The sequence below is a fragment of the Dermacentor albipictus genome, chromosome 3 (genome assembly GCF_038994185.2).
Source record: "Dermacentor albipictus isolate Rhodes 1998 colony chromosome 3, USDA_Dalb.pri_finalv2, whole genome shotgun sequence".
NCBI lineage: Eukaryota > Metazoa > Arthropoda > Arachnida > Ixodida > Ixodidae > Dermacentor > Dermacentor albipictus.
The window spans coordinates 36,397,460-36,422,666 of record NC_091823.1 but is presented as its reverse complement, the minus strand read 5'-3'; the positions used below and the strand labels follow the sequence as shown (position 1 = coordinate 36,422,666).

At 43.5% G+C, this 25,207-nt stretch overlaps 1 protein-coding gene across 2 annotated transcripts in view; it reads left to right on the top strand.

Annotated features, from left to right (window-relative positions):
• The window catches only part of plx (PTB_TBC1D1_like and TBC domain-containing protein plx), an 83,102-nt gene that overhangs the window by 24,956 nt on the left and 32,939 nt on the right, over positions 1-25,207 (top strand). The window contains exons 5-11 of one of the 2 annotated variants that reach the window (XM_065432710.2): positions 885-1,029; positions 2,938-3,029; positions 3,455-3,562; positions 7,684-7,776; positions 17,221-17,280; positions 20,444-20,595; positions 21,870-22,009. In XM_065432710.2, the coding sequence (XP_065288782.2) occupies positions 885-1,029; positions 2,938-3,029; positions 3,455-3,562; positions 7,684-7,776; positions 17,221-17,280; positions 20,444-20,595; positions 21,870-22,009 (790 nt within the window). The remainder of the gene's footprint in view (positions 1-884; positions 1,030-2,937; positions 3,030-3,454; positions 3,563-7,683; positions 7,777-17,220; positions 17,281-20,443; positions 20,596-21,869; positions 22,010-25,207) is intronic. The other variant, XM_065432721.2, reaches the window with a different exon arrangement.

Here is a 25,207-nt window from a genome sequence, read left to right as displayed (position 1 = left end):
CCTGTGCAATGTATGAGCCAAATTCCAGGCCACAGAGCTGCTACCAGAAGATATTAAAATTTTTGCTGATGCCATGGACTCCAGACTTTTGCTTGCGACTGTACATGTCTATGCTGTGACATCGCTCATAGTGACACGTGACACTTAGAGAATTATTCAAGGCAATCTCTGTTATCTTGTGTAGTCTGTTGCTTCAATAGACAAATTAAAGTTTAGAGAAATAATAAAACACGCAAACTGAATGTCTGCGTGTTTTTATTCTATTTATTTATTTGTACATACTGCAGCCCCTATATGGGGCTATTGCAGGAGTGGGTTAGACAAAAAAAAAAGGTCATACAAAAAAAAAAACAAGGGAACAATAACATACTAAAAATTCACAAGAAATAAGGCAGATGACACAAATGAAACTCAAAATAACAGCAACACTGAGAGTCAGTACAAAAACGAGAATGAGTAAATACACTGTAACAACAAGAAAATACATAAAATCAGGTGTGGTTAACTTTTAACAGGAAATCGTTTAATGGCAGTGACCTAATTGTTCCGGGAATTAAGTTCCAGAATTCAATAGTACGTGGGAAAAAGCTGTATTTAAATTTATTAGATTGAGCAAAGTAAGGTTTAATATTAAGGTTATGGTGACTCCTACTTGACCGAGGAATGTCTGAAGGAATATATATGGGATGTGAGACACGATAAGAAAAATTGACGATGCCATGCAGAAACTTCAATGACTCAATGTGACGGCGTATGGATAAAGGGGTTAGGTTCAAAGAAGATAAGGCACGAGAGGGTGAAAAATAGTGATCATAGCGTTTTTGTTTTACTTCGCACCACAGCAAGATGTTCACCTTGTTTAAATGAAATGGCGTTGGCTGCAGGCGAACGAGATAATGCAGACGCTGAAGCAAGCCTTTCGTAGTGCACACCAGAACCCTGCACAAAAGGAAGGTGGCTCCGCAGTGCAGTCATCGTGCGATTCCTGTCCCATGCATCGATTCCACAAACTTTGCGTCGATCTGGAAGGTATGTGTGATAATGTCATGCATTGCCTGACTATAGGTGGTTGTTTGGACATGCTGCTCATGTTGTGATTTAAATTTGGCCATTTTGGCAAGAGCAACGACCTGCCATATTTTCTTGATGCTACAGCAGTTAGAAGCTCAAACCTGGGTGCTTTCAGTTATGCTGACCACTATGCTACCATAGTCATGGCACTTGGTAACTTTTGTGCTTTGTGTGCCTTACAGACTCTGATGGTACATTGAACTGGTTTATTTCGGGTGCTCTTGCAGGGAGGTTTACATTCAGCTGGTCAAAATCGAGCGCTTGGAGCATGTTTGACTGGTTCATTCAGAATGCCTCACTCCAGCTCAGAGAGCTCATAGGCACTCACATCTTCGAGCTGGGAGCATGACCGAGGCCCGACAGAATTCTGATGCGCTGTTTCTTTGATTGCCCTGGGAGCAGCTGAACGTTTGGCTTGCATATGCTTTCTTTGGTTCCAATGTCGGGATGCCTCCGCGTTGTTGTCAACCATGTCGTAGCATCGCAGGAACCAGTCAAAATGTATCCTGAGAGTTCTTGCATGTACTATTTAGAGGCTATAAGGGACCATACTGTAGCCATTGAGGACAATGTGCATCGCAAAGCATTTGTTCTCGAGTAAATGGCAGTGTCCACTGTGAGAACTTGCTGTTGTCACATTCAATGAGTTCAGAGCCTGGAGGGATTGTTGAATTTCATTGATTCTTTTTTTTTTCTGCAGCAGAGCTTTATATATGGCGCTAATGGTTTAATTTTGCTACAATAACTATATGGGGCTGTTTCCTTTGCTTTCTCAGTTTACCATCACCTTTCGTAACTGCAACTAGATTTTGCTTCCTTAGGTTGACATTGTTGAAGTCAGATGCTCACTGGCATGTCAAGAGAAGACAATGTGCCTACCTAGAAATGGTCTAGACTGTTGCAGCTGATATGCAGCAGTGTCTCTTGCATTGATTCCCTACTGAAGCTCCATATGACACCATTATTTTGCTTTTACCAATTTCCCTTTTTCAGCGCTCATAACTTTGTCCGCAAAGGTGGCTATTGCACAGTATGATTTCTGTTCATGATGTGCCCAATGTAAGCCACACACAGCTGCATTTCGCAATGCGACACATTTGATAAACACTAGAAGGGGTCAGTGTCTATCACTTTCGCTGGTCACCTATTGATGGTGGAGGAATGTTGAGAAAAACTAAGTGTCACAGGCAAGAAAGCTGCTGATTTTGTGCATAAAGCTGTCAAATCTAGTTTTTGCATTCATAATTGTTGCATGCATGACCTTTGCCCTTGTCTCTCTGTACAAGTCCACTGTGTGGTGAAATCTTGCCTAGAAGTTTCTTGTAAGACTGCGGTTTCTAACTCGGGTTAGCTATCATCAGGTTGCATACATAGAAATGCAAATCTCTATTTTGACAATATTTTTCTAATTATATGAAAATAACTAGCCTTGAGTTACATTGCAGCTTATTCAGAGTAAAGAGAAGGCTTGCCTCAACTTACACAGCTAAAGTTAGCAAGAGTAAAAGACTATTCACTCAGCCACACTCAAGAGATCTGTTTGCCATGTTTTTGAGACACCCGCTGTAGGAAGCTAGAATAAGGGATGATGACTTTTGATCATTTGATCAGGTAAGCCATTTAAAAGTGCTAAAGTTAATCTGAATATTTCCATGACCAAAGTGCTTTTGCTGTTGTGAGGGATGTAGTTGAACTGTCAATTCGTTAAGGCTGCTGTTAACTCTTTTACTTAATTTGTTGCAATTATGATCTGCTTGACACTTTATTGTCAGCTTAAACATTGTGTGCTAGTTTTCTGTGTGACATGCTCCTTTATTAAAAGGTCAAGCAAGATGTGAAACTCCCTCTCTTAACTGCTTTCACCAGGGTTATCCCCAGAAAGCTGCTGCACCTTCATCCAGAAGTATATCCAAGGCTTGTCTGACTCGGATAAACAGATAATTGCCGGCAGATACCAGGTGAGTAACAAGTGTCTCCGAACAGATTATGGTATGCTTATAAAACTGGTTTTATTGCGGAGGAATTTTACTTGTTTAGCCATGTCTTGTTAGCTCAGAATTTTAGAAGAACACTGAAACATGTTGTTTTGTGTGCTTCAGTGTTGTCCTAATATTATGCACTAGAAATCTAAGAGAATGGCAGTGGTCTTTCTTCTTAGGTCAGGATTTGAAAGTCATAGCATCTTCCTTTTCTTTTTTGAACAGGTTATAAAGGTGTCAGGGTCTCTGAGGCGTGACGTCTCATTATGTCTCATTATCTCAAGGCAGTGAACGACGGCCCTTATGGAAATAGTATTTAGAAGCTGAGATCTGATGCCTAACTCTGCGGGAAAAAAAGTGCACATTTGTGGCATTGAAATTTGGCCGCGTGCATTGTTGTGCAGCTGGGTGACTGCAGGACGGTGCAGGACAAGAATGAGCTTTACATGATGCTGCTGCGGAACCTGTATGAGCAGAAGCAGGCCAAGCATTGCCATTCACAGAAATCTGAGGTGGGTGTGGTTAAACTTGGCTCCATTCAACTTATTGCCCTGTGTTCATGGGAAATGGGACAAGAGTGGGACAAAACACAGCCTTCACCTGTCTGCTCTTTGTTGTTCCATTTTCCCCGTAAAGGTATTGGGGCATGAAAACGTATGATAAGCCTAAATTCAGGCTTGGTTGCAATATACCATGTTTATTTATTTCTTTATTTTTATTTAGTGAAAATATCATTGAAAATCACCTTGAAAGCACAGTGTGGCCTCTTCAGATGAGTTATCTAAGGAGGCAGACATCGCTTGCATGGCAATTCACGATGCCCAGGTAGCTGTAATTGAAAAGATTCGCCAACTTCTTTAATTGCTTACTTTATATTACATGTCTGTCTGTCTATTACATGTTGAAATTGTGAGGTTTATGTGTTTTGAACGATAACTCCAACGCCAGTGCAGTGGCTTAGGAATGAGGATCAATGGCAAATATCTCAACAATTAACCTTCAATTTGCAGGTGACATTGTCCTGTTCAGCAACACTGGGGATGAACTGCAACAATGATTGAGTACCTTAAATGAGAAAGTGTAAGAATAGGGTTGAAGATTAATATGTAGAAGACGAAGGTAATATGCAATAGCCCGGGAAGGGAACAAGAATTCATGATTGCCAGTCAGCCTCTACATTCTGTGCAGGAGTGTGTTTATCTGGGTCAATTACTCACAGGGGATTGTGATTATGAGGAGGAAACTTACAGAATTATAGAAATGGGTTGGAGTGCATATGGCAGGCATTACCAAACCCTGAATGGGAGCTTACTGTTGTCGTCGAAAAGAAAAGTGTGAAATCAATGCATTCTATCGGTGCTAACATATGGGGCAGAAACTGGGAGGTTAGCAAAGGAGCTTGAGAACTAGTTAAGGACCATGCAAAGAGGGATGAAGCGAAAAATATTAGACGTAACATTAAGAGACTGTAAGAGAGCGGTGTGTATCAGAGAGCAAAAGGGAATAGCCGATATTCTAGTTGACATTAAGAGAAAGAAAGTCGCAGTTTCTCCTTTCAGATGAAGCATTGATTGCGATAGCAAGTTATTAGACAGCTATACGAAGTAAGGATAATAGTTTCATCGGGTGTATAAACTTGTAAACATTCGCTTACTATCTAAATTAAGAAGCTTGGTATACAGGTAAAGATAAATGCATCTCACCCATTGACCATGAACACTCATCAAAATGCTGGCGTGAGTAAGAGCTGCAGCAGCAGCAAGCGAATCGACCTTCTTCCTGCTGCCTCTTGCTTCAACACGAACTAAGCAGCGAGAACACAGTGCGCATGAAACTATGTCAGCACACCTACACTCTGTACACATCACACATTGCTTTCAAGATAGGGCCCACGTGGACCCACTCAGTCATACCATACACAACCACTGCCGGAGTAGAAGCCCCCCCCCCCCCCCCCCCCGGTGCATTGCACATGATGGAAGATGGTGTGCTTCCTCCGTGCCTTCCTTGTGCGTCCAAAATTAAGCCAACCTCCTTGGCGCAACCTTGCACGCTTTCACTCACACCCACAACATATGGTGCGCGGACACGATATTGTTGCTCTTGCACTTTATGTGGAACATCACGGCGATGCCGATGACAGAAATGCACCTGCAGTGTCCATATATGGAGCTGGGCATGCCATGTAACGCATTGGGCAGAGGGTGCCAAGGGTATGGAAGCGCAGTCGAGGATGGGGGAAAATGAGGTGGGGTGATGAAAGGAGGAAGTTTGCAGGTGCAAGTTGGAATCGCCTAGCGCAAGACAGTGGTAATTGGAGACCACTGGGAGAGGCCTTCGTCCTGCAGTGGACATAAAAATAGGCTGCTGTGGAGGATGGTTGCAAAAGGGATGCTAGTTTCATGATTTCTGCTAGGTAGGTGTGACTGCACTACGTCTCGGTTTCAATTTAGTAATTAGGCTTGCCAATAATTGAAAAAAGTTTCTTAGTGCCCAGTTTTAACCCCTTTAGGTGCCATTTCTGGTCATTGAAAATTTACTTTCACCACATTTCTTACATCTTCAGAACCATAAAAAAATGTACAGCTGCAGAATATATTAAGAGTTTTCAATTCTTTCGTGAGTTTTGTCAAGTTCTCAGAATGAAGACTTGGATGTGATAACTCTCTACAGAAACATTATATTTGAGAAATCAACTATTTCACATCTAGCAGGCCGGAAAAGCACCTGTGCAACCACTTGAAAATTATGGCTGGTGCAGCACACTGAAAAACAACTAAACGAGTCAACCCGGTGCATGCAACAAAGTACTCACACTGAGAAAAAATACACAGTCATGTACTTTCCCATTCGTTTTACTAAAACATTTTGCACATGTCATTCAAACTTGCAGCACAGTTCGAATCAGAAGTGTTGCAAGATGTATGCGACATATTTAAAATATACGTAATTACTTTCATCCATGCTTTTGCTGTTGATGCACTATCTTGGCATACAAAATTGTGTACATAGTATCTGAAAGGGCTAATTGGCTACATGGCCATGTTGGTTTGTTGGGAAAGCAATGTGCACCTCTTCACATAACCCAGCTCGCAGACTGAATTACATTAATTTCCTTGAGCAATTTTGAAAAAATATATATATATATATATATATATATATATATATATATATATATATATATATTCCATAAAAAAAGATCAAAGAAAAGAAGAGAGAGAAAAATAAAAAACAGACGGCTTACAGTACCAGTACAGTACCAGTACAGTGAAATGCCCCCCCCCCCCCTAAAAAAAACAACAAATAAAAGTGGCTCTGGGGACATTATTTATTGCAACGATAGCGTGCAATGGCCTCACATTGTAATTTGCAACATACAGTGTGCGTAAAATGTTCTGTGTTTGTAGTTTGCCCAGGATCAGTCATTTGGTAGCTTCTAACTTCCCTCATTTTGAAAGCTCACTCGCAGAAACATTCAGGAGGGTGCCCACGTAGTGCTTTATTTCCATGCCAGCAGTCAAACTATGAGGAGGACACAATGTTATCCCTCACACAATGTCATTGCTGTGCTCTTGGAAGACGGCACCACTGTATGTCCTCAGGCCCAATATTAATTTCAAGTCAAATGTGGGATTTGATTCTGATATGACTATATGGCAACATTTTAGAATTCGTAATTGGTGTGGCACATGAAGTCCATGAATCTGTATTGCATCATACTGCGGCTTTCCTATTGTTTTGATTGCCAGCTATCACCACTGAGTAGCAGATAAGCGACCGAATGTCATTATAATGAAGTCATATCTGACATGATAATATCTTCACTATATTTGATGTTCATCGTAAGCGTCCATGCTGATATTGAAGAAAAAAAATCAATTTGCAAATGAAAAAATTTTGACTGTGATGCCGCGGATGGGCCAGTTAAGGTCTCTCACTATGACATATTGATTTTCATTTAGTTGATTTTGATGACCATCGATGGCTTGCCATGCCAATACGGGGCATGTGAACAATGTTATATTACTAATGTACTCTGCATCATCATTCATATGCATCCTTGTAATCGGTGTGACACGCAATCAGCATGTTGACTTGCTAGCTGCAGGCCAACCAAACCATTGACAAATACACGCTTGTCCAGAATGTGCCATTTCAAGTTGCGCTTGCTGAGTATTTGACATTCTTGCCACCAGAGTACATGTTACTTTGAAATGCCGAGTAAACAAATAATCGCTTTGCTGTAACCATTATCTTGAATCTTGCATTTCTGCTTTTGTTATAGCACTAGGATTCTCACGGAAATAAAGGATAGCCAACCACATCTTACATTTACTTCATTACATCCAATAATTCATTACATGTGTGTTCATTACATAGAGATTTCGTTGTAGTAGGACAAGTGTAGTAGATAGATAGATTTCACTTATCTGGCTATAAGGCTTTTATCGGGTATATTTCTGGTGGACGTCTTCATTGCATTTGCTGCTTACCTACCACATAAACGTATTGAATGCATAAACATACATTCGGATCAAGCTTTTAGACAGTAAAGTGATCTTATTCATCAGCGTATTGAAAAGATGAGGGTGTGTGTTGTATGGGCCTCTGTTTTCTCCTCTTTGCTTTGTAGGGACTCCTAGACCTGATACCATCATTTGTGTTTGATAATTTCAAGGAAAAGGCGAAGAAGTCCATCGCAAACAAATTTGACACCATTTTGAAGGTGGGACGCATGTTGACAGATGCTTCCTAGAGCTTTAATAGGCACGTTTTTGTGTCGTGCATGAGTTGCATGAGCTGTGCATGTGTGTATTGCCAGACAGCTGCATGCTGTGGCTTTTCACGTGATGCATAACAGGAGCTGTAAGCCTTTCTGCTAGCTGTGGCAACTGGTGACATCAGGTTTTTTTTTCTCTCTTTTTGTTTATGATTGTATTTCCTAACACGTTCACATTCAAAGTTCCTGCTGTCCTATTTGTCATAGACTATTGTCATAGACTTATATTTTCTGTTAAAAATTGCTTGGCATAGTCTTGTAATCTGCTTTGCAAGTAAGCTGTTTTCTTTACTTCTGGCTGCTAGCCAGGAGCTGTTTCTATGCAGAGCTATGGAATTGCTATTAACAGACCGATATTGCTACTCAAATGTTTTTGCAGTAAAGATTGAGGCATTGAGGTTAGAGGCAGAATGCTACAACTCTCATTGATGGAACTTAAGCTGCTTCAGAGACTGCATGAAAACTGGGCAAGTCAGATGGAGAACAAATAACCATGACTGTGCCCTGTCGAGCTCGGGCATTTGCAGTTTATTGTTTGCCTTTCAGGGAAGCTGAATTCTATGTCACAGATGATAAATAAGACTCTGAGGTGTGGCATAGACTTGGAAAAGTGTGCTCACTTTTTGACAAGTTTTGCTTATATTCTTGTCACTGTAGCTGTCACTAGGTGTTGGCAGACTTGACTTGCCACAGGACACTGTCTTAATCTTTTTTTTTATATATGGAGTACAACTCGCTGTGCCTTCTTATGTGCTATTGCTGTACTTTGCCTTTTGAAAGGAGTTTACTGTTTGATAAAACTTTAAAAACATTGAGAAAAAGTTAAGCTAGTGTGGTGCAGTTCTTGGTCGAAGGAAGTGAACTGTAGTGCTTATGAACAATATGAAAGGAAGTGCTTTTATGGTCTAGCATCAATAAAGTTGCACTAGTGAAGCAAGTCAGTTAGTGGTTCTGCAAGATTACGTTTGGTGCTTATCTTAAATGGGAGCTGTTACAGTTGGGAAATTGTGAGTAGTAGTTGCTTGGGAGATGTGGTTTAATGATGCAGCACCACGCAGTCTGTTTCTATTAGGATACTTGGCCTCGAAGGATCATTCAGCCTTACTGTAAACTTTTCGTTATTACAAGCGGGTGATACTCTCCCGTGTCTGAAACTACTGACAGGTCTTTTTTGAGGCACCAGTAGATGACCTCAACATTTATAATGCATTTGTTTCTTTGAGTACTAGTAGTACATGGGTTGGTTGACAAGTTATGATGGTATTGGTGGCTTGCCACTGATTGCCTGTAAAGACTATAATTTCAAAGTGTGTCTAGAACTCCTGATCTGTTTAAGAACGTGAAAATAGGAGAGAAGCTCCATTGTATGATACGAAAAACTGTGGCATTGAAGTTATAAATGCAGTGCTCTGTGCATGGGTTTATCAAGAATGCATTCTTTTCCTTTCTTTTGTTAATTATGTGTTATATAAGTCTCTTACTTCTCAGTACTTTTGTCATTCTAGTTTATGTAATGCCAAGCAGTCATAGTTGTCATGTTGGGTTGTCTTAGCCGGTAATGGGAAAATGTTAGCATGGCTCTGTAAAGCAGCTCACATGCCCACTGATGAACTGATGGGCAGAAGAAATCTCCTCCCAGTATTAGTTAGTGTAGGTGGTCCTAACACTCACTCTGGTGGTGGATTAGGTGACGGGCTTCGTTGGTAATCATTTAAAAATGCAGCTATCACTGTCTTTAAATTGCTTGAATGGTGTAGTGGTTTGGTCACTCTCGGTGCTTGGTAAATTTCCTGTTGCATTAACTGTTGTTTCTCTTGAATGCACTTTCCTTCCATTTTGCTTAGATGTCCAACAAACATAGGTCTTTATAGTGTAGCTTTATTTATGGTTATGCCATCTGCTAGAGCCACCTTGTGTCAGGTGTAAAAAACATTCCCTTTTATTCACACAAATGTAGATGATGACTGCATAGCCAGAGCTTGCAGTGCCCTTTCAAATCAACCAAATGTTAAGCGTAGGTAACCTATGGACGCTCTATTTGATACTGTGTTATTATTGTTCTTACTATAGCCCACTGCTCTAACTTTTAAAATTTCATCGGAGCCTAACCAGGCTTTGTCAAGTTGTATATATGTATATACAAGTTGTCTATATATATAGTTACTGCCACTTCCTCTTTTTTCATGATAATTGAAGACCTTTTGAAGCACAATGTAGCCAAACACGTCAAAAGATCTCTTGAAAACGCTGCAAGTTTTACTGTTTGTGGCCACAAAAGGACAAAAGCAAGCTTAGAACCTTAAGTGGATGATTTCAGTTCTGTGCTCATGTATGGACAAAGCTGTGCTCTTGGCTTGCATATTGCCCTGGCTTGCTACTCTTTGCACTGGCTGTTCTGGGATACTTTCACCAAGGGTCCAGGTTACAATGACACATTGTTTTACAGCCTGTTAGATATGGAGCTGTTTCCTGCGATTACTTCGAGTTCCCCAGACCACATCGGATTGCAGCACAGCTAATTGAGGAATGCAGAAGCAGGAAAGTGCATTCCAGAGAAGCGGCCGAGCAAACAAGTTTAAGGCAACAAGTTCACGTGCCAACAAGTTCGTGCGTCGCCGGGATTAGAAGGGGGCCTCGTACAATGGAGCTCAATCGTCCCCCTTCGGCTTTGAAGAAGGCATCTGCTACCGCTGCGGAGCCGAGCCACCGGGTGCAGGTGGGCCCTTGTGCAATGAAGCATGAGCGCCCCCCCTCCTTCTCCAGCCTAGAAGAAGTGGATTGCCAGTCTGCGAGGCAAGACCGCAGAGAGCCGCCAGGTGCGACACCGCGACACGGGCACCTACCATTGGCTGAAAGTGGCGTCATCGGAGCGGACTCTCCCATTGGTGAAACATGACGTGACTTACAGTGCTCGAAGGGTTTATAAGAAGCCTTCCAGAGAGACCTGAGCATTCTGGGACATGCCCTGATTCCCTGATTCACCTCTCTCGAACTTCTTGCCGCGGGCCGCAGCGTCCGAGTTGCTGCCGGCCCGTAATGACTGTACGTCTGTTACCTGACGCTCCTCTCCCTGTATAGAATGTAGAATAAATCCCTCCCAAGTTTGGGTTTTCATCCCGAAGTCCGTACTCCAACCCCTACATCTGGTTGGCAGCGGTAGGATCGCCTCCGAATGCATCAGCTGGTGGCAGCGCTACGAATCAACCTTCGTCGAGAGAGATCCTAAGGAACCGGGAAGAGCGAAGAAGAGAGAGCCTTCGTCGAAAGAGGTCCGAAGAAACTGGGAGTTGCGAAGAAGGAGCGAGCCTTCGACCCAGGGAGTCCGGAGGAACCGGGAGCAGCGGACGAACGAACCGGATGGCAGGGTGCTGCAACCGTAAGTGAGCGCGTGGTTTTTTTCCTTATGATTCGCCAGACTCAAAGGTTGTGTGTTCAATTTTGATAGTTCTGGGAATCGGGAGTTTGATGCATTGTGTGTTTGCACAAATTAATTAAGGAAAACAGTTTTAACCACCTGTCGGGGCAGCTGCCATGGATCTTAGAAGGTTGACGAGGTTAGATTTGTTGTTGGTGTGCGACGATTTGGGAGTTGAGGCGGACGAACGGATGGAGACGCCAGCTATCATAAAGGCGATTAACGATAGTGGCAATGATGGCAAAAGCATTGAGCTTGCTTGGGAGGTGATACAGGAGCCACGGGAGCGTGTGCGTCGTGTACGTTTGCGAGAGCGTCGTGAGCTTAGGAGTGAACGTCAGCGTGAAGAACGCGAGAATGAACGGAAGCATAAGCTTCAAGAACTTACTCTTAGGTGTGAGCGTCACGGACGTGAGAATGAACGCGAACGTGAGCGAGAGGAAAAGTATGAGAGAGAGAAGGCAGCACTGATCAAAGAGATACAGCATTGTGATCAGTTATTGGCACAGAGACAACGGCTGTCTGAGAATTCTGTAGGTAGTACAGAGCGAAAGGATGCGGAAGCATCGAGCGGATTTTCGCCAGAAGCCGACGAGAAGAGTAGTGCCTGTGAGATTAGCTGCAGATTCATAAGTAAAGAAAAAAGGCTAGCTGCTAACGATGCCTTAGTGCCAATAGAGGCCGTTAAAGGCCAGAGTGAGAGCGACGAGGTGCTGTGCCAACAGATGACTGTGGAGACAGCTAGGCCAGCTGCGAACAAATTGGCACAGTTACCGCGTGTGTGCGTCGCAGGTAAGGTTAGCGAGGTTGCTAGAGAGGAAAAGGGTACTGTTGACGCGACAGACGCGAGCACCCATGTAGAGCCAGATCTGCGTGCAGAAGTGAAGTGTGAACTGGACGATGCAGTTGAGAGTAGTTCTCGGGACGGCGAGCTCCGTAGTTCACGAGAGAACAACTGCATTGTTCAGGGATCGGTGCGGCTCTCCGCCAGTCTAGGTAGCCTAGAGAGGGATGATTTAATAAGGAATCATTCGGACTGTGCGTGTGAGACAGCGATCGATACCGACGGACTGTGTGCCGATGCACAGCGTGAGCTGGGCAATGTAGTAGAGGGCAGTTCGCAAGAGTGCGAGTTGTCTTACTCTAGTAAAGCCTGCTGCATTGTTCCAGAGTCGGTTGAGCTGTCCGCCAGTCGAGGCAGAGAGAGTGTTGATTTAAGTGAGAATCACTCAGACTGTGCGGGTAAGAGACCGATCCGGGCCGACGAAATGTGTACCGGCCAGCACGAGGCACGAGGCGACATGAAAGCGAGTGCAAAGAGAAAGCGCCGTAAAAAGAAGCGCGGTAAAGACCGAAAGTCGGTAAATAATGTAGCGCCGCCAAAAATGGCGAGAAACCCAAATGGGCAGGGCGCGAGGAGAAGAAAGGTGCGGTCGTCACTGACGATGTTGACGCATCCTAAACGTTCGAGCCACAGGTCAAAGGGGGACCGCGAAGAATGTTCTGCACGGACGCGGACAAAGGGCACGAGGCAGTTAAGCTCCTCGTCGTTCCGTAGTTCTTTTCACAGCTCAGCGTGCAGTTCAAAGAAACGCCAGGTGGCAGGACGAGACCAGGTGGGGAGTGGCGACGCGGTCAATCGAGTTTGTGTTGAAAGCGGGGCGCGAGGACGCAAATTGGCAGGTGACCGTAACGTCTTGGGAGAGCTGATAGTGAATCAGCCCTTTTGTTGTCTCTCGGCAGCCAGAGTAGCTTTCAGACCACGCCCACCTCGAGTCAGACTCAAAGTATGAGTCAGTTGAAAATGCTTGGAACGGGATGCCAGGAGAGCTCCCGTAGAAGTAAAGCATGTTGTTTTGTTTTTTATTTTGAGCATCGGAAAGTTTCTTGAATTGAGACTGGGATTTCTTTCAATGTGTAAAGTTTGAGCTTTGTTTGTGTTTTCGTTTGAGAAAGCTCCGAGATTTGAAAGACGCGTTTGTGTAAACATGTAGTCTCGCGAGATGCTCATTAATAAGTAGATAGGCTTTTTTTTGTGTGTGTGAGTAACCTGAAGGTCAAGGTTATCGTCGAAAGGCCTAGGGTAAAGCGCGTGTTTTATTTAACGTTCTTTCTTTTTAAGTGTTGAATTTTCTAAGGTTAAGCGCGTAGATTTTCAGTGAGTGCATGATTTGCACTGAGAAGCGTTCTTAGTTCCATTAGCGCATGTCCTGTGTGGACGGAAGGAAGCAGTTTTATGACTGGGTTGCTCGTGTGTGTTGAGGGCAGCCGTATTCTGACTTCTTTAATAAGTATGCGTGGAAAGAGTTAGTAGAAGACGCATTATTTTAAGGGTTCTGCGGAGTGTGTAAGTCCCGCAAGTTTAATTGTTCGTTTATGTCACGTGTCCTGTAGGACTTTCAGGAAAGAAACGTGAGTAAGCGTAAATGAAAAGTTTGCCTACAACGCAAGTACGCGTTCTGTTTAGGGACCACAAGGCTAGTGCGCTTGTGATTACATACTTGTGAGGTTGACCAGATTGTTCAGTGGCACCATTACGTGCGATAAGTACGCCACTGCGATAGATTGGAAACATGCTGTTCGTGTAGTTAGGCCACTTAAGTTATGTTCGGCTGTTTTCATTTGTTGTTTGCATCATCGGCGACCCTTTTGTTTTGCAACAACAATAGTACTCTGGTCTTGTCGGCATTCGAGGAGAAATGGATAGCTGTTTGGAAGGGTGGTTGGAACTGCTTTGTCAAAATTGGGGAAATAAAAGATCAGGGTTCATTTTGACTCAGTAATAGCCTGGCGAGTCAGGGGTGAAGAGCCTGCGCTTACACGTGGGGCAGCGCTGTGTTGTTTTGTTTGTTTGACGTCTGTTCTCCAGGGCCAAGGATCCCGAAGTTTGTCATTCGAGGCTCGACACCAATACCCTGCAGGTTCTTTCAGCGTTCCTCATGGCCAGCGAATTGAGTTCACCGGCCATTCAGAACTACAGGGGCGAGGACGAGCTGTTAGATATGGAGCTGTTTCCTGCGATTACTTCGAGTTCCCCAGACCACATCGGATTGCAGCACAGCTAATTGAGGAATGCAGAAGCAGGAAAGTGCATTCCAGAGAAGCGGCCGAGCAAACAAGTTTAAGGCAACAAGTTCACGTGCCAACAAGTTCGTGCGTCGCCGGGATTAGAAGGGGGCCTCGTACAATGGAGCTCAATCATCCCCCTTCGGCTTTGAAGAAGGCATCTGCTACCGCTGCGGAGCCGAGCCACCGGGTGCAGGTGGGCCCTTGTGCAATGAAGCATGAGCGCCCCCCCTCCTTCTCCAGCCTAGAAGAAGTGGATTGCCAGTCTGCGAGGCAAGACCGCAGAGAGCCGCCAGGTGCGACACCGCGACACGGGCGCCTACCATTGGCTGAAAGTGGCGTCATCGGAGCGGACTCTCCCATTGGTGAAACATGACGTGACTTACAGTGCTCGAAGGGTTTATAAGAAGCCTTCCAGAGAGACCTGAGCATTCTGGGACATGCCCTGATTCCCTGATTCACCTCTCTCGAACTTCTTGCCGCGGGCCGCAGCGTCCGAGTTGCTGCCGGCCCGTAATGTTTGTACGACTGTTAATTGACGCTCACCTCTCTGTAAATAATGTAGAATAAACCCTCCCAAGTTTGGGTTTTCATCCGCGAAGTCCGTCCTCCAACCCCTACAAGCCCCTAAAGTCATGAAAATTTCTGTTTAATATTTTGAAGAAAAGCATGCATGAAAAGTATCTGCTGACACTGACCTTCTGTAACTTTGTCATGCATCATGCCTGTAATGCATAAGAGCTGCACGTAATCGAGAAATAGAATAAGGCATTGAATTGAAGTTCTAATTGAATTTGCGGTTGTCACTGCCACATGAAGGTGCATCGTGTCATTTTCTGCCAGCACCATACCAACGTTATTGCAGTCAACATTGTAGGCGGCAGGGAATTCTGTTGCCATATTTTTGTAGCAAGGATTTCGATATAAGCATGCATGAAAAGTATCTGCTGAAACTGACCTTCTGTAACTTTGTCATGCATCATGCCTGTAATGCATAAGAGCTGCACGTAATCGAGAAATAGAATAAGGCATTGAATTGAAGTTCTAATTAAATTTGCGGTTGTCACTGCCACATGAAGGTGCATCGTGTCATTTTCTGCCGGCACCATACCAACTTTATTGCAGTCAACATTGTAGGTGGCAGGGAATTCTGTTGCCATAGTTTTGTAGCAAGGATTTCGATATAATGACATTCAAGACTTGCTAGAATCTGCAAAATTTTTTCGTTGTGAACCTGCTAAAACGCTCCTGTGAAAACTTTCAGCGAGAAAGATGAGCAGATGGGGCAAAAAAGGACACACACTCTTGCGACTCTTTGGCTTCCTTTTAACTCAGTTATCATAAACAACACTTGTTAGGTTACGCACGCCATTGATGTTGAGTGTGTTGTCCAGCCAGAGCAAAATGTGCACTGTCCTATTGTGCTGTTAGTCAAGCAACTGACACTGCGCTAACAGTCAAGCCCTTCTGTGTTTCATTTGCCGGACGGTTTTTCAAACCTACGGGCTATTTCCGATGTAGTGCTTCACTGCAGCTGAGCAGGATTCTTCATTTTATCCAGTACACACTCGTCACTTCACACAAACCTACACGATACAAATCTGTCCGCTTGCTCAAAGCAGCTGTAGTGTTGTGGTTCTTTGAACGCATGGCTTGAAATCAGGTAGTGCTATGTATACCTGCTCAGACATCTTTTATTTATGTTGTGCCACCCCTGATTCAAAGTATGATGAACAAATAAAAAAGGACAATCAGCTCATTCCCTAGCTCATAGCTGCTGTTCACAGTAAAATTCATTATTCAAGACTGCAGGTGTTGATCTTTTTTGATGGTAATGGCATAAATAGTACCAGAACGGCCACGTTTGTGATGTGTAAATATTTTATGGTGAGGTGTTTGCTTATGTTGCTTATTATATGCTTATTAGATATTCTTTGAAAGCTCTATTTGTTTAACAATATAAAACTTCCCTGAGAGGTTGTGTTGAGAGAAATGTCATCTGAAGGTAAATAATTCAAAATTAAGCACTGCAAGTTCGTGTTGCCATTTTTCTCGCAAGGTTACAGCTAAAACATTAACATTTTTCCAGAATTTATGTGTACTTTCAGTAAGTATTTTGAAAATGTGCCAAGAAACGTTTCATGCAAAGTGGGCAAAAGTATCTGCTTACTATTAAACGTGCACTTTTGCCATTGAGTTGGCTGCAAGAAATGACTAGAAGGATATCTGGGGATGTAACTAACATTGAGTGCCTGTACAAGAAACACCTCTACAACGAAATCACCTGTATAACGAAGGGATGATTGTGCCCGGTTCTATTGTGAGCAATGCGGTGCACGAGCACAACCTTGACAACAAAGTGACTTGTATAACGAAATATTTCGAAGGCCCCAACACTTCGTTATAAAGGGCAGTACATGGAATTGTATAATCTTTGTGTCTGTGTCTTCGTTTAGTACACTTCATCCTTCTGAATTTTCAAGCAATAATATTTTTCTGCACACACAATTGCACTAAATCCCTGCTCACATGCAAAAATCAATACACATTTTAGCATTTGTAACATTGTATTTTGTTAAGAATAATCCATTTGCAAAGTTGCAAGGTCGAGCCATCATTCCTATGGTGGATGAGCCGCCGTACGTACAATTTCCTTAAATACTAAGGCCAGACTTCCTTCTAGTAAGTTCTCGTAGTAAACTTTGACTTTTCCCACTAGAACAAGCCGCCAAAGATTGGTCAGGTCTACTGAAATATGCACTAAAATTGTAGCGCCGGTGGGGAAATTCTTTTATTTTTCTCTTTCCTTTTATTTGTGCAGGGACAGGAGAAGTCTTGTTGCTTGCCACACCATTTCACGGACGGAGTGCACATTTCCTTACGGTTTTGTTTTGCCCGCGCATTTTCAGAGAAAAGGCAGAGAAGGGCGTGGAAGATCAGCCACGCTTCCGTCTGAGGAAGCATTTAAAGTAAGGGATATAAGTCTTCTTTTTTTTTAATAGCTTCCACTTTATTCCTGTATTATGGGAAGATGCTGAGGATGTTTTAAAAGTACTAGTCTTTTATGTAGTCTCGGGATCTCCTGGAGAGTTTTGGTGTCGTGCAAGTTCGACAGATATCAAAGGAGAACAAGTGGTTCTGAGGCGTAATTGCAAGGGATAAGGTTTAGCAATAATTGAGTTTGTTGTGTGGCTCTTCTCTTGTTTGAGTGTGGAGTACAACACGCATGCTGAAGTGATGCAGTAATCTCACATGCCATAGCAGCTGGTTGTGAAATTTGTGCTGCTACTCGTGAGCTCTTTATTGCCAACGAAGCCTGTGCTTTTTCTTCCACCTCTGCAGGACAAAACCAGTGGGCAATGTGAGGCCCCTAAGTAAGCAGTACATACGCAATTTTAATTTGTTCGCGACTTCAGTGTTCATTGCCGATGTAGTCAGTGTACTCATGTACAATAAGTAGAATGAGAAGCTGTGTTAACGTCCTGGTGTTACATCTATACTCACTTGTCTGTCTACTGCAAGCCAACAGAATGGCAAACCGGTCTAATTTGTATGTGCATAATCTGAGGTAAAATGTGCCATCTTTCACTTGTCATAGTAATTTCTGCCTTATGCCGAAACTTGTGTGTGCTGTGGCATGTTGTTTGTGTGGCAAGGCTTGGCACATGCCACAGGTTATGTATTTGATAACAGTTCAACATTAAGTTCTCTGTAGTGTTTGCATGATTGCTTCATGTTTTCAGTTTTGACATCTGCCTGAGTTAAGTAAATATCTGACATCAATTACATATGAGTGAGCAATGCTTGTCGTGTCATGTCTTCTGTGTTATGTGTGCAGTGCTAAATGTTAGTCTCAGTTGAATTCTTAAAAAAGCCTGTGAGCATGGCTGTTTTTGTGAGGCTACTATTTACATGACTGTCTCAGGATTGTTTTGTGTACAGATGTTAATGGGATCCTGACATGCAGTGCATTATTAGTATTGTAGTTGTTGCCATTAAAAGAAATACAAGGTCTGTTGGAAAAGTACCCGACCTTTGGCCAAAGAAAAAAAATTGGCATAGCTGGAGCATTGGAAACCTAATCACCCTCAAAGTAGTCTCCTTGGGACTCCACAGACTTCTCCCAGTGGTGCTGCCATTGTTGGAAGCATTTCGAGAAGGCCTCTTTCGGAATGAAGTTTAGCTCAGCTGTTGTTGCAGCCATAATGTCCTATCTTGTCTGAAATCGTGCTCCTTTCAATGGCCTCTTGATTTTGGGAAACAGCCAGAAGTTGCAGGGGGCCATATCAGGAGAGTAAGGAGCCTGTTGAACAACAGGCGTCTGGTTTTCCGCCAAAAAAGTCTGAATCAAGTGCGAGGAATGTGCAGGAGCATTGTCGTGATGGATGCACCAATTTCCTGTTGACCACAACTCCGGTCTCTTGCATCACACAGCATCACATAGGTGACGGAGGATATCCCTGTAGTACTCTTTGTTTGGCCCTGTGGTGCGTACTCGTGGTGTACCGCACTGCAGGAGTCAAAGTAAGCAGTCAGCATCACTTTGACATTGCTGTGCACTTTTCGGGCCTTCTTTGGTCTTGGTGACGTGGAATGCATCCATTCCACTATGACGACTGGGATTTGGTTTCCGGGTCAGACCCGTACACCCAAGACTCGTCACCAGTGATTATAGTGTTAATGAAGTCGGGGTCACTGTTTGTGGAATCCAGCATGTCCTGTGAGACTTCAACAGGAAGTTGCTTTTGCTCCACCATGAGCAGCTTCGGCACGAATTCACCGCAACTCTCTTCATAACCAAATCTTCGGTCATAATGGAATGTGCAGAAAAAGTGCTGATGCCCACCTCTTCCACAATTTCTCGGATAGTCACACGAAGGTCCCGCATCACCACAGCGTTCAGTTCGGCAATGACCTGGTCATTTCGGCATGTTGATGGCTGACCGGAGCGTGGCTCGTTCTCCACCGATGTGCAGCCCTCTTTAAACTGGTTGTACCACTCCTTAATCTGTGTGCTGCTCATAGCATCGTCACCGAAAGCTGTCTGAATCTATCTTCCAAATGGGTTCCACTTGGCTGTCTCCCAGTTTCTGGCAAAATTCGATGCACTAGTGCTGCTCCAGTCGTTCCACCATTTGCCTTGCAATAAAAAAACCGACAAGAGCAAAGTGCACTACCTCACTCAAGTGCTGCGTCCCAGCGACTGACGCTATCGGCAGGCGGGAAAAAATTTGTGCATGCACATGAAGGTTCAAGGTCGGCTGATGCAAGCGCACTTGTTTCATATCTATCAGGTGTTCGAAAAAAAAGATAAGGTCGGATACTTTTCTAACAGACCTTGTAAAAGATTTGAGAAGGTACGGGAAATGTAGTACTGACTTTCAGCAAACTTTATTTCCCCATAGCAGCAGACTTCTATGGTAACATTAGTCTCATTACGTACAGATATGATTAGCAACCACAGGACAAACAAACTGACAGTACCGCTAAACAGATCTTTATTTAGTGTCATGTGACCAGTAACTCTGTGAAGTGTCTAATTTTCTTTTAATACAAGGTCCTGTGGAGGTCACTGCAGCCTTGTCTTGGCCACTTGCTGCATTCTTTCCTGCCCGTCTCATTTGCTACTTGTGCCATGTGTCTGCATTCTCAAACAATGCTACATTCGTTGTAATGCACACTTTTATTTTCTTCTTTGCTCTGGCACTCTTTATTATTTGCTGTCTTCTTTTTATCTTTAAATTGTATTGGTGCTGCTCCTTTTCTGTCCCTCTCTCTTATTCCAACTGGTCTTCCACGCTTTCTTGCACAGTCATTTCCCATCACTTGTAATTCCTGATTACAAAATAGAAAAATACACTGTGTGATGTGTTAACACTCACATGTATGTGTATGTCTGCATGCCCATTTGCAGTCTTTGTTTTGTCCCCCATTCTTTATTTTAACCATCACCCACAGTATGTAGCAAACTGGCTACTGTCCTGGTAAGCTTCCTTGTCTTTTTGTTTTGCCTCCTCTCTTTCTTCCTGTCTTGACACTTAAACAGTTTTGACGCAATTTCGAAGAAGAGATGACTGCTAGAGTCCCCTATGAGAAGTGCTGCTGACTCTAGTGTACTGGTGATATGCACAGCTTACTCTGAGTGATGCGTCACCTACGGGTTCCCGAGAAGGCAGCTGCGACCCCACCACTCCAGTACGGAGCTCGTCACCACAGCTGCTGCGGCCACGCAGCTCTACTGTCAGCACTCCAGAGACGCCCAAGCGCAGTCCACTGGTGAACATGTAAGCTATATCATCTTATTGATGCAATCGCAATCACACAAACACTTCAGCTGAAGTTGCACCATTGGCGTCACATCCTGGAATCCCAGTTGTATATATGTGTATGTATATGCACTTCTGGCCAGCTGGCCAGCTGCAGCTCATATTGAGCGGTAAAAGAGAATGCAGTCTGGCATTCTGTGTATGCCACATGCAGTGTTCCCCTGTTGAACTCAATGTTCGGTGCTCAAGCACTAGCATGTGGACAAACAATGTCAAGCAAGCATTTTGCAACACAGGCAATGCTTCACTTCAGATGCTGTACTCAGTGTATCTGATGGTATGTCGCATGGTGAGGCTGAAGACTACCTGCGGAGTGCAGTCAGACATGTAAATGTATTACAGCACCTGCCTGCCTAATAACGTTAGTTAACGAACCAAGGCAGTACCTCAGTCGATACATTGGGAATCGATTGCTTGACTTTGACAATTGTCCTTCAGTAGTTTCTGATCTATGTTTTTGTTGCTGCTGTTGCCACTTGAGGTCTTACCTTGCTGAATTTAGGAGTTCTCATCATTCTTTGGCAGGAGGTGGTAGTTGCTGATTTTGCTTGCTCACTTACTTTTAGTGCTCTTATGAGCTTAATGCCTTTAGCATGGTTCTCTGTATATAACTATTATAACAGTGAAATAAAGGGAATGGGCATGCAAGGTGGGAATAAAAATGTGGTAGGATAAATTGATTTGAACTAAGTGGTGTATTAGAAGAACCTTGAAGTAGACTGCAGTATGTCGCTCCATGTGATCCCACAGGTACAAAAATGCTTTGAACGAATTCTTGTGGGAGGCAGTTGTGGCATGTTTTGTATCGATATCTTAAAAATTTAGTGATAAAACCTCCAGGGCTGTTTTAAGACACCACTTTCCTCTTACACCTTTCCTCTTCCTTTCTTCCACTTTAGCATGGAGTCACTTCCTTTTGTAGAATGTAATGGTGTTCGGTTTTAATTCAACTTGATTAGAAATTTCAGATGTTGCTTTGTAAGAAAAAGAAACATGCCAGATGGGGGAAATCAAAGAGGAAAACAATAGTGACGATTTGTAAGCTAACTTTGCACACTACATATTACATGAAGGTGACCATATAGTTTACATGGTGAGCACATTGAATATTGAGTACATAGTATGTTTCTCGTGCAACAGGTGAAGGGCTTTCTTAAATGATTGGGAAGTCTGTGATGTTCAGCAATAAAAGCCATTTGGTGACAGACATAATTTTTCATGCTTTTATGTAGATTCATGAAGGTGGGAGCTGTGCAGCGCCATTCTTCAAGTGATGAGGAGCCAACCGAGGCAGCCACCGAGGAAACCGCATGCAGGCAGTCTATCTTCCAGCGTGTCAATACGCCCGTACGAGGCGGCAACCACAGCGGAGGTGAGTTCTTTTAATGCATAAGCACTTGTATGCCTAGCCAACGAGAAAACCAATCCTTCCATTTGTCCTTCTGTCATGTAAGATGAATCAATATAAAGAAATTAATGTATAAAACAATAAATTTGAAAGGAAAAACATTGGCAGTGGTCAATGCACAGTCAGTGAGTTCATAAAGATGATAAGGAGTGATGAGGGTTTTTGATGAATCTTATCATGGTTGATGATAGTTCGACATGGATGGATAAGGTGCTAAAGAGCAGTAAGGGCATATAATGGTCGGAACAATTCTGATAAGGTTAATAAGCACTGATAAGGGTTGATAAGGGTCAGGTCAAGTCTGATAAGGTTGATAAGGACCAATGAGAGTTGATAAAGGTCGGATCATGCCAGATAAGGTTGGTAAGGACGCATAAGGGTTGATAAGAATTAGATCAATAAGGTTGATACCAACCAGTAATATTGATAACAACCGATATGGGTTGATGAGGGTCAGATCTAGTCCAATAAGATTGATAATGACTGATAAAGGTTGATAAGAGTTTATACAAGTCGGATGAGGTTTCATAACATTGATAATGACACTAGGCTGCGTGGAGATGAGCAATTGGTACAATACTTACGCATACTTAGGACAACTTCCAGAGAAGTTCCTGCATGAATTTTTTTCCTTGTCGGGACTCCGTTTCAAGTGTTCGCAAGCTGTAAGGAGTCAATGCAGAGATGTCATGAAAACGAAGGCGATGTTTGGTACTTGTTGAGGGCATAGTGGTGAGGCGAGGTGTATGCACAGAGAAGTACGACACATATCTAGATACATACTCTGTGTGTCACAATGGCACATACGCATTCTGGGGTATTGGCCAAGAATGGGCACGTGCCCAGCGTTCCGAGAATTAGGTAGCTCAAGTCTCAAAATGCACTATTCTGTTTAGAGCTCTGTTTGCTTTAGAGGTACCTATAAACCGACATATGTGCAGGTTTTATGTTGTGATTTATTGTTTGATTACACAGAAAAGAAGTGCACTTGCCGACACTACTTTGTCAATCAAAATTTCGTGCCATATAACTGGAGCATCCAGTGTGCCAAACAACCCAGTGTGAGCCACTTAAAAGGTCTGGGGGTTGGCAACGGAAACTTTCATAGCTAATTCGTCTAGCTTAGCTGGTTTAGCGTGTGCATCCTCAATCTAAACACGAAGCCCAAAATGCCACGCCACTTCGAATTTATGAGCAGATACTCATACTGGTAGTCAACACCTACGATGACGGAATTGTAGTGTTGAAGTTGCCTTTTTAAAGTACACAGACTGTGATGCACTTCAAAAAATTTCACCATTTGCTTTTTGCTGCTCACTTCTAGACCTCTGGCCAACTCTGTCCTCCTCTACTCTGTGGGGATGCGCGACTCTCACGCGTCCCCTGATATCTTGTTTTCCCCGCATAGCTCCTGCAGTGCAGCTTCGCCGCGCGGCCTGGCGCCCGCGGCGGTCGGAGTGGTACAAGCGCAGTGCGAGAGATGGCGCGAGTGTTGCGCTGCTGCGGGGTTACTTGGGTACGGGAAGACAAGGCGCTCTCTCTTTTGGCGGCGGGACGGCAAGCAGCTCGGAAATGCCGTGCGTGCGCCGATCCAAGCTTCTGCGAGACCATCTCGCGTGGCCTGCCTTCGAACGTGCCACCGTTCGCGTGACTGTACGCGCGAACGACCAGGCGTTGGGACCCAGCATGGGGCGAACATATTCGCTCGCTATCTGGTCGCGGTGAGTCGGACTTCCTAGATTTGTCGAGCGCCCATCGGCATGTTTTGGGGATAGCAACTCGGCTAGCAGGCATTGATCTATGAAAGGTGCAATAAATGCGCTTGTGATTGTTTGTACTACTGTGTTGTCATTCCTTTGTTCCAAGAGTACGGAGGAGAACCCCACAACTCTTGTCCTCATCAGCTTGCAAATTTCCAGTGTCAACAGCAAGACTACATTTCCAAAATTTAGAGTCGTAAACAAAAAAGAATTGGCATGCATAAGCAAAAAGGACATGGAAAAATATGCATTTACTACTGCCGTCAGGGTCCAGATGGCGAAACATTGAGCAGATTTCGTGGATTGGTTCCTTTTGGGCTCTTTAAAGTTAAAAATTTGATTGTCTTTTGTGCTACAGCCCAGTCACCTCGACATAGTCGGCATATTTTGTGGTATTGATTCGTTTGAGCTTTGTTGGAGCGTAATCTTGGCAGCAAATTTTCATTCTATTTCTGCTTTAATGTTGAACCCGTTCACTTTTCATTCCTTTTTAGCCACTTATCCAAATGGTATAATATTCCTGCTAGATTGCCTCTCTGAAATGTTTATATACTGTCTATTGGATGCATCTGCTACGTCAGTGCATGGTGCACCTGCAATTATCGAGCGCTTATCAATGTAAAAAGTATTGTTTGCCAGATGCTTGCAAAAAAAGAAAAGAAAGAGAGAGACTAACTGATGTAGTTATGAAAAAAATATTGTGACAATAACAACCAATAAAGTATGCTGAAATTTGTAAAATTAAATATCCTTTTAAAATTTTTAGTAGAGAATGCTGTACACTTGTTATGTCAGGCTGGAATAGGAGCTGTGCCTGCCCGGTCTAACAAACTCAGAATATTGACCCTTTTCGTGGCGATCCTGTGGGCGCTGCCATGTTTGATCACGTGGTGACTTCACGTGGTGGTGGTGATCACGTGGTGGTGGTCCATTGCTTGTCTCAACTGCCTCTGTTGCCTCCGTGTTTACAATGGGTGTGTATGCGGCTTAGCAAACCTCTGTTTTGGGAGATATCATTGACTGTGATTGGGTGAACAACAGGAAGCTTTGGCCACAGCTTCAGAGAACACGCAAAAGCTCTTTGGAAGCTGATTAAGCTATGGCCAAACGGCGTGAGCAGCATATATGGTGCTTGTTTTAAATGCGAAACTAAATGTGTATTCTAAGCTATCCAAACTTTCCTCTCGTTAATTGAATTGGAATTAGTGTGTTTTGCTCTTTGTTCTTTATTTGGCAAATATTTTGAAGCAGCGGCTTGTCACATTTCTGACTCAACAAATTTCCTTCTATCTGATTATTTCTGCCTAATCGCTCGCGGGTTTGCTCAATTCCGATAGATTTTTTCTTGCTCCGTGCAAGGCTTGAAACGTAGCCTTTTTGTACATTGTAATATCTTGTAGCA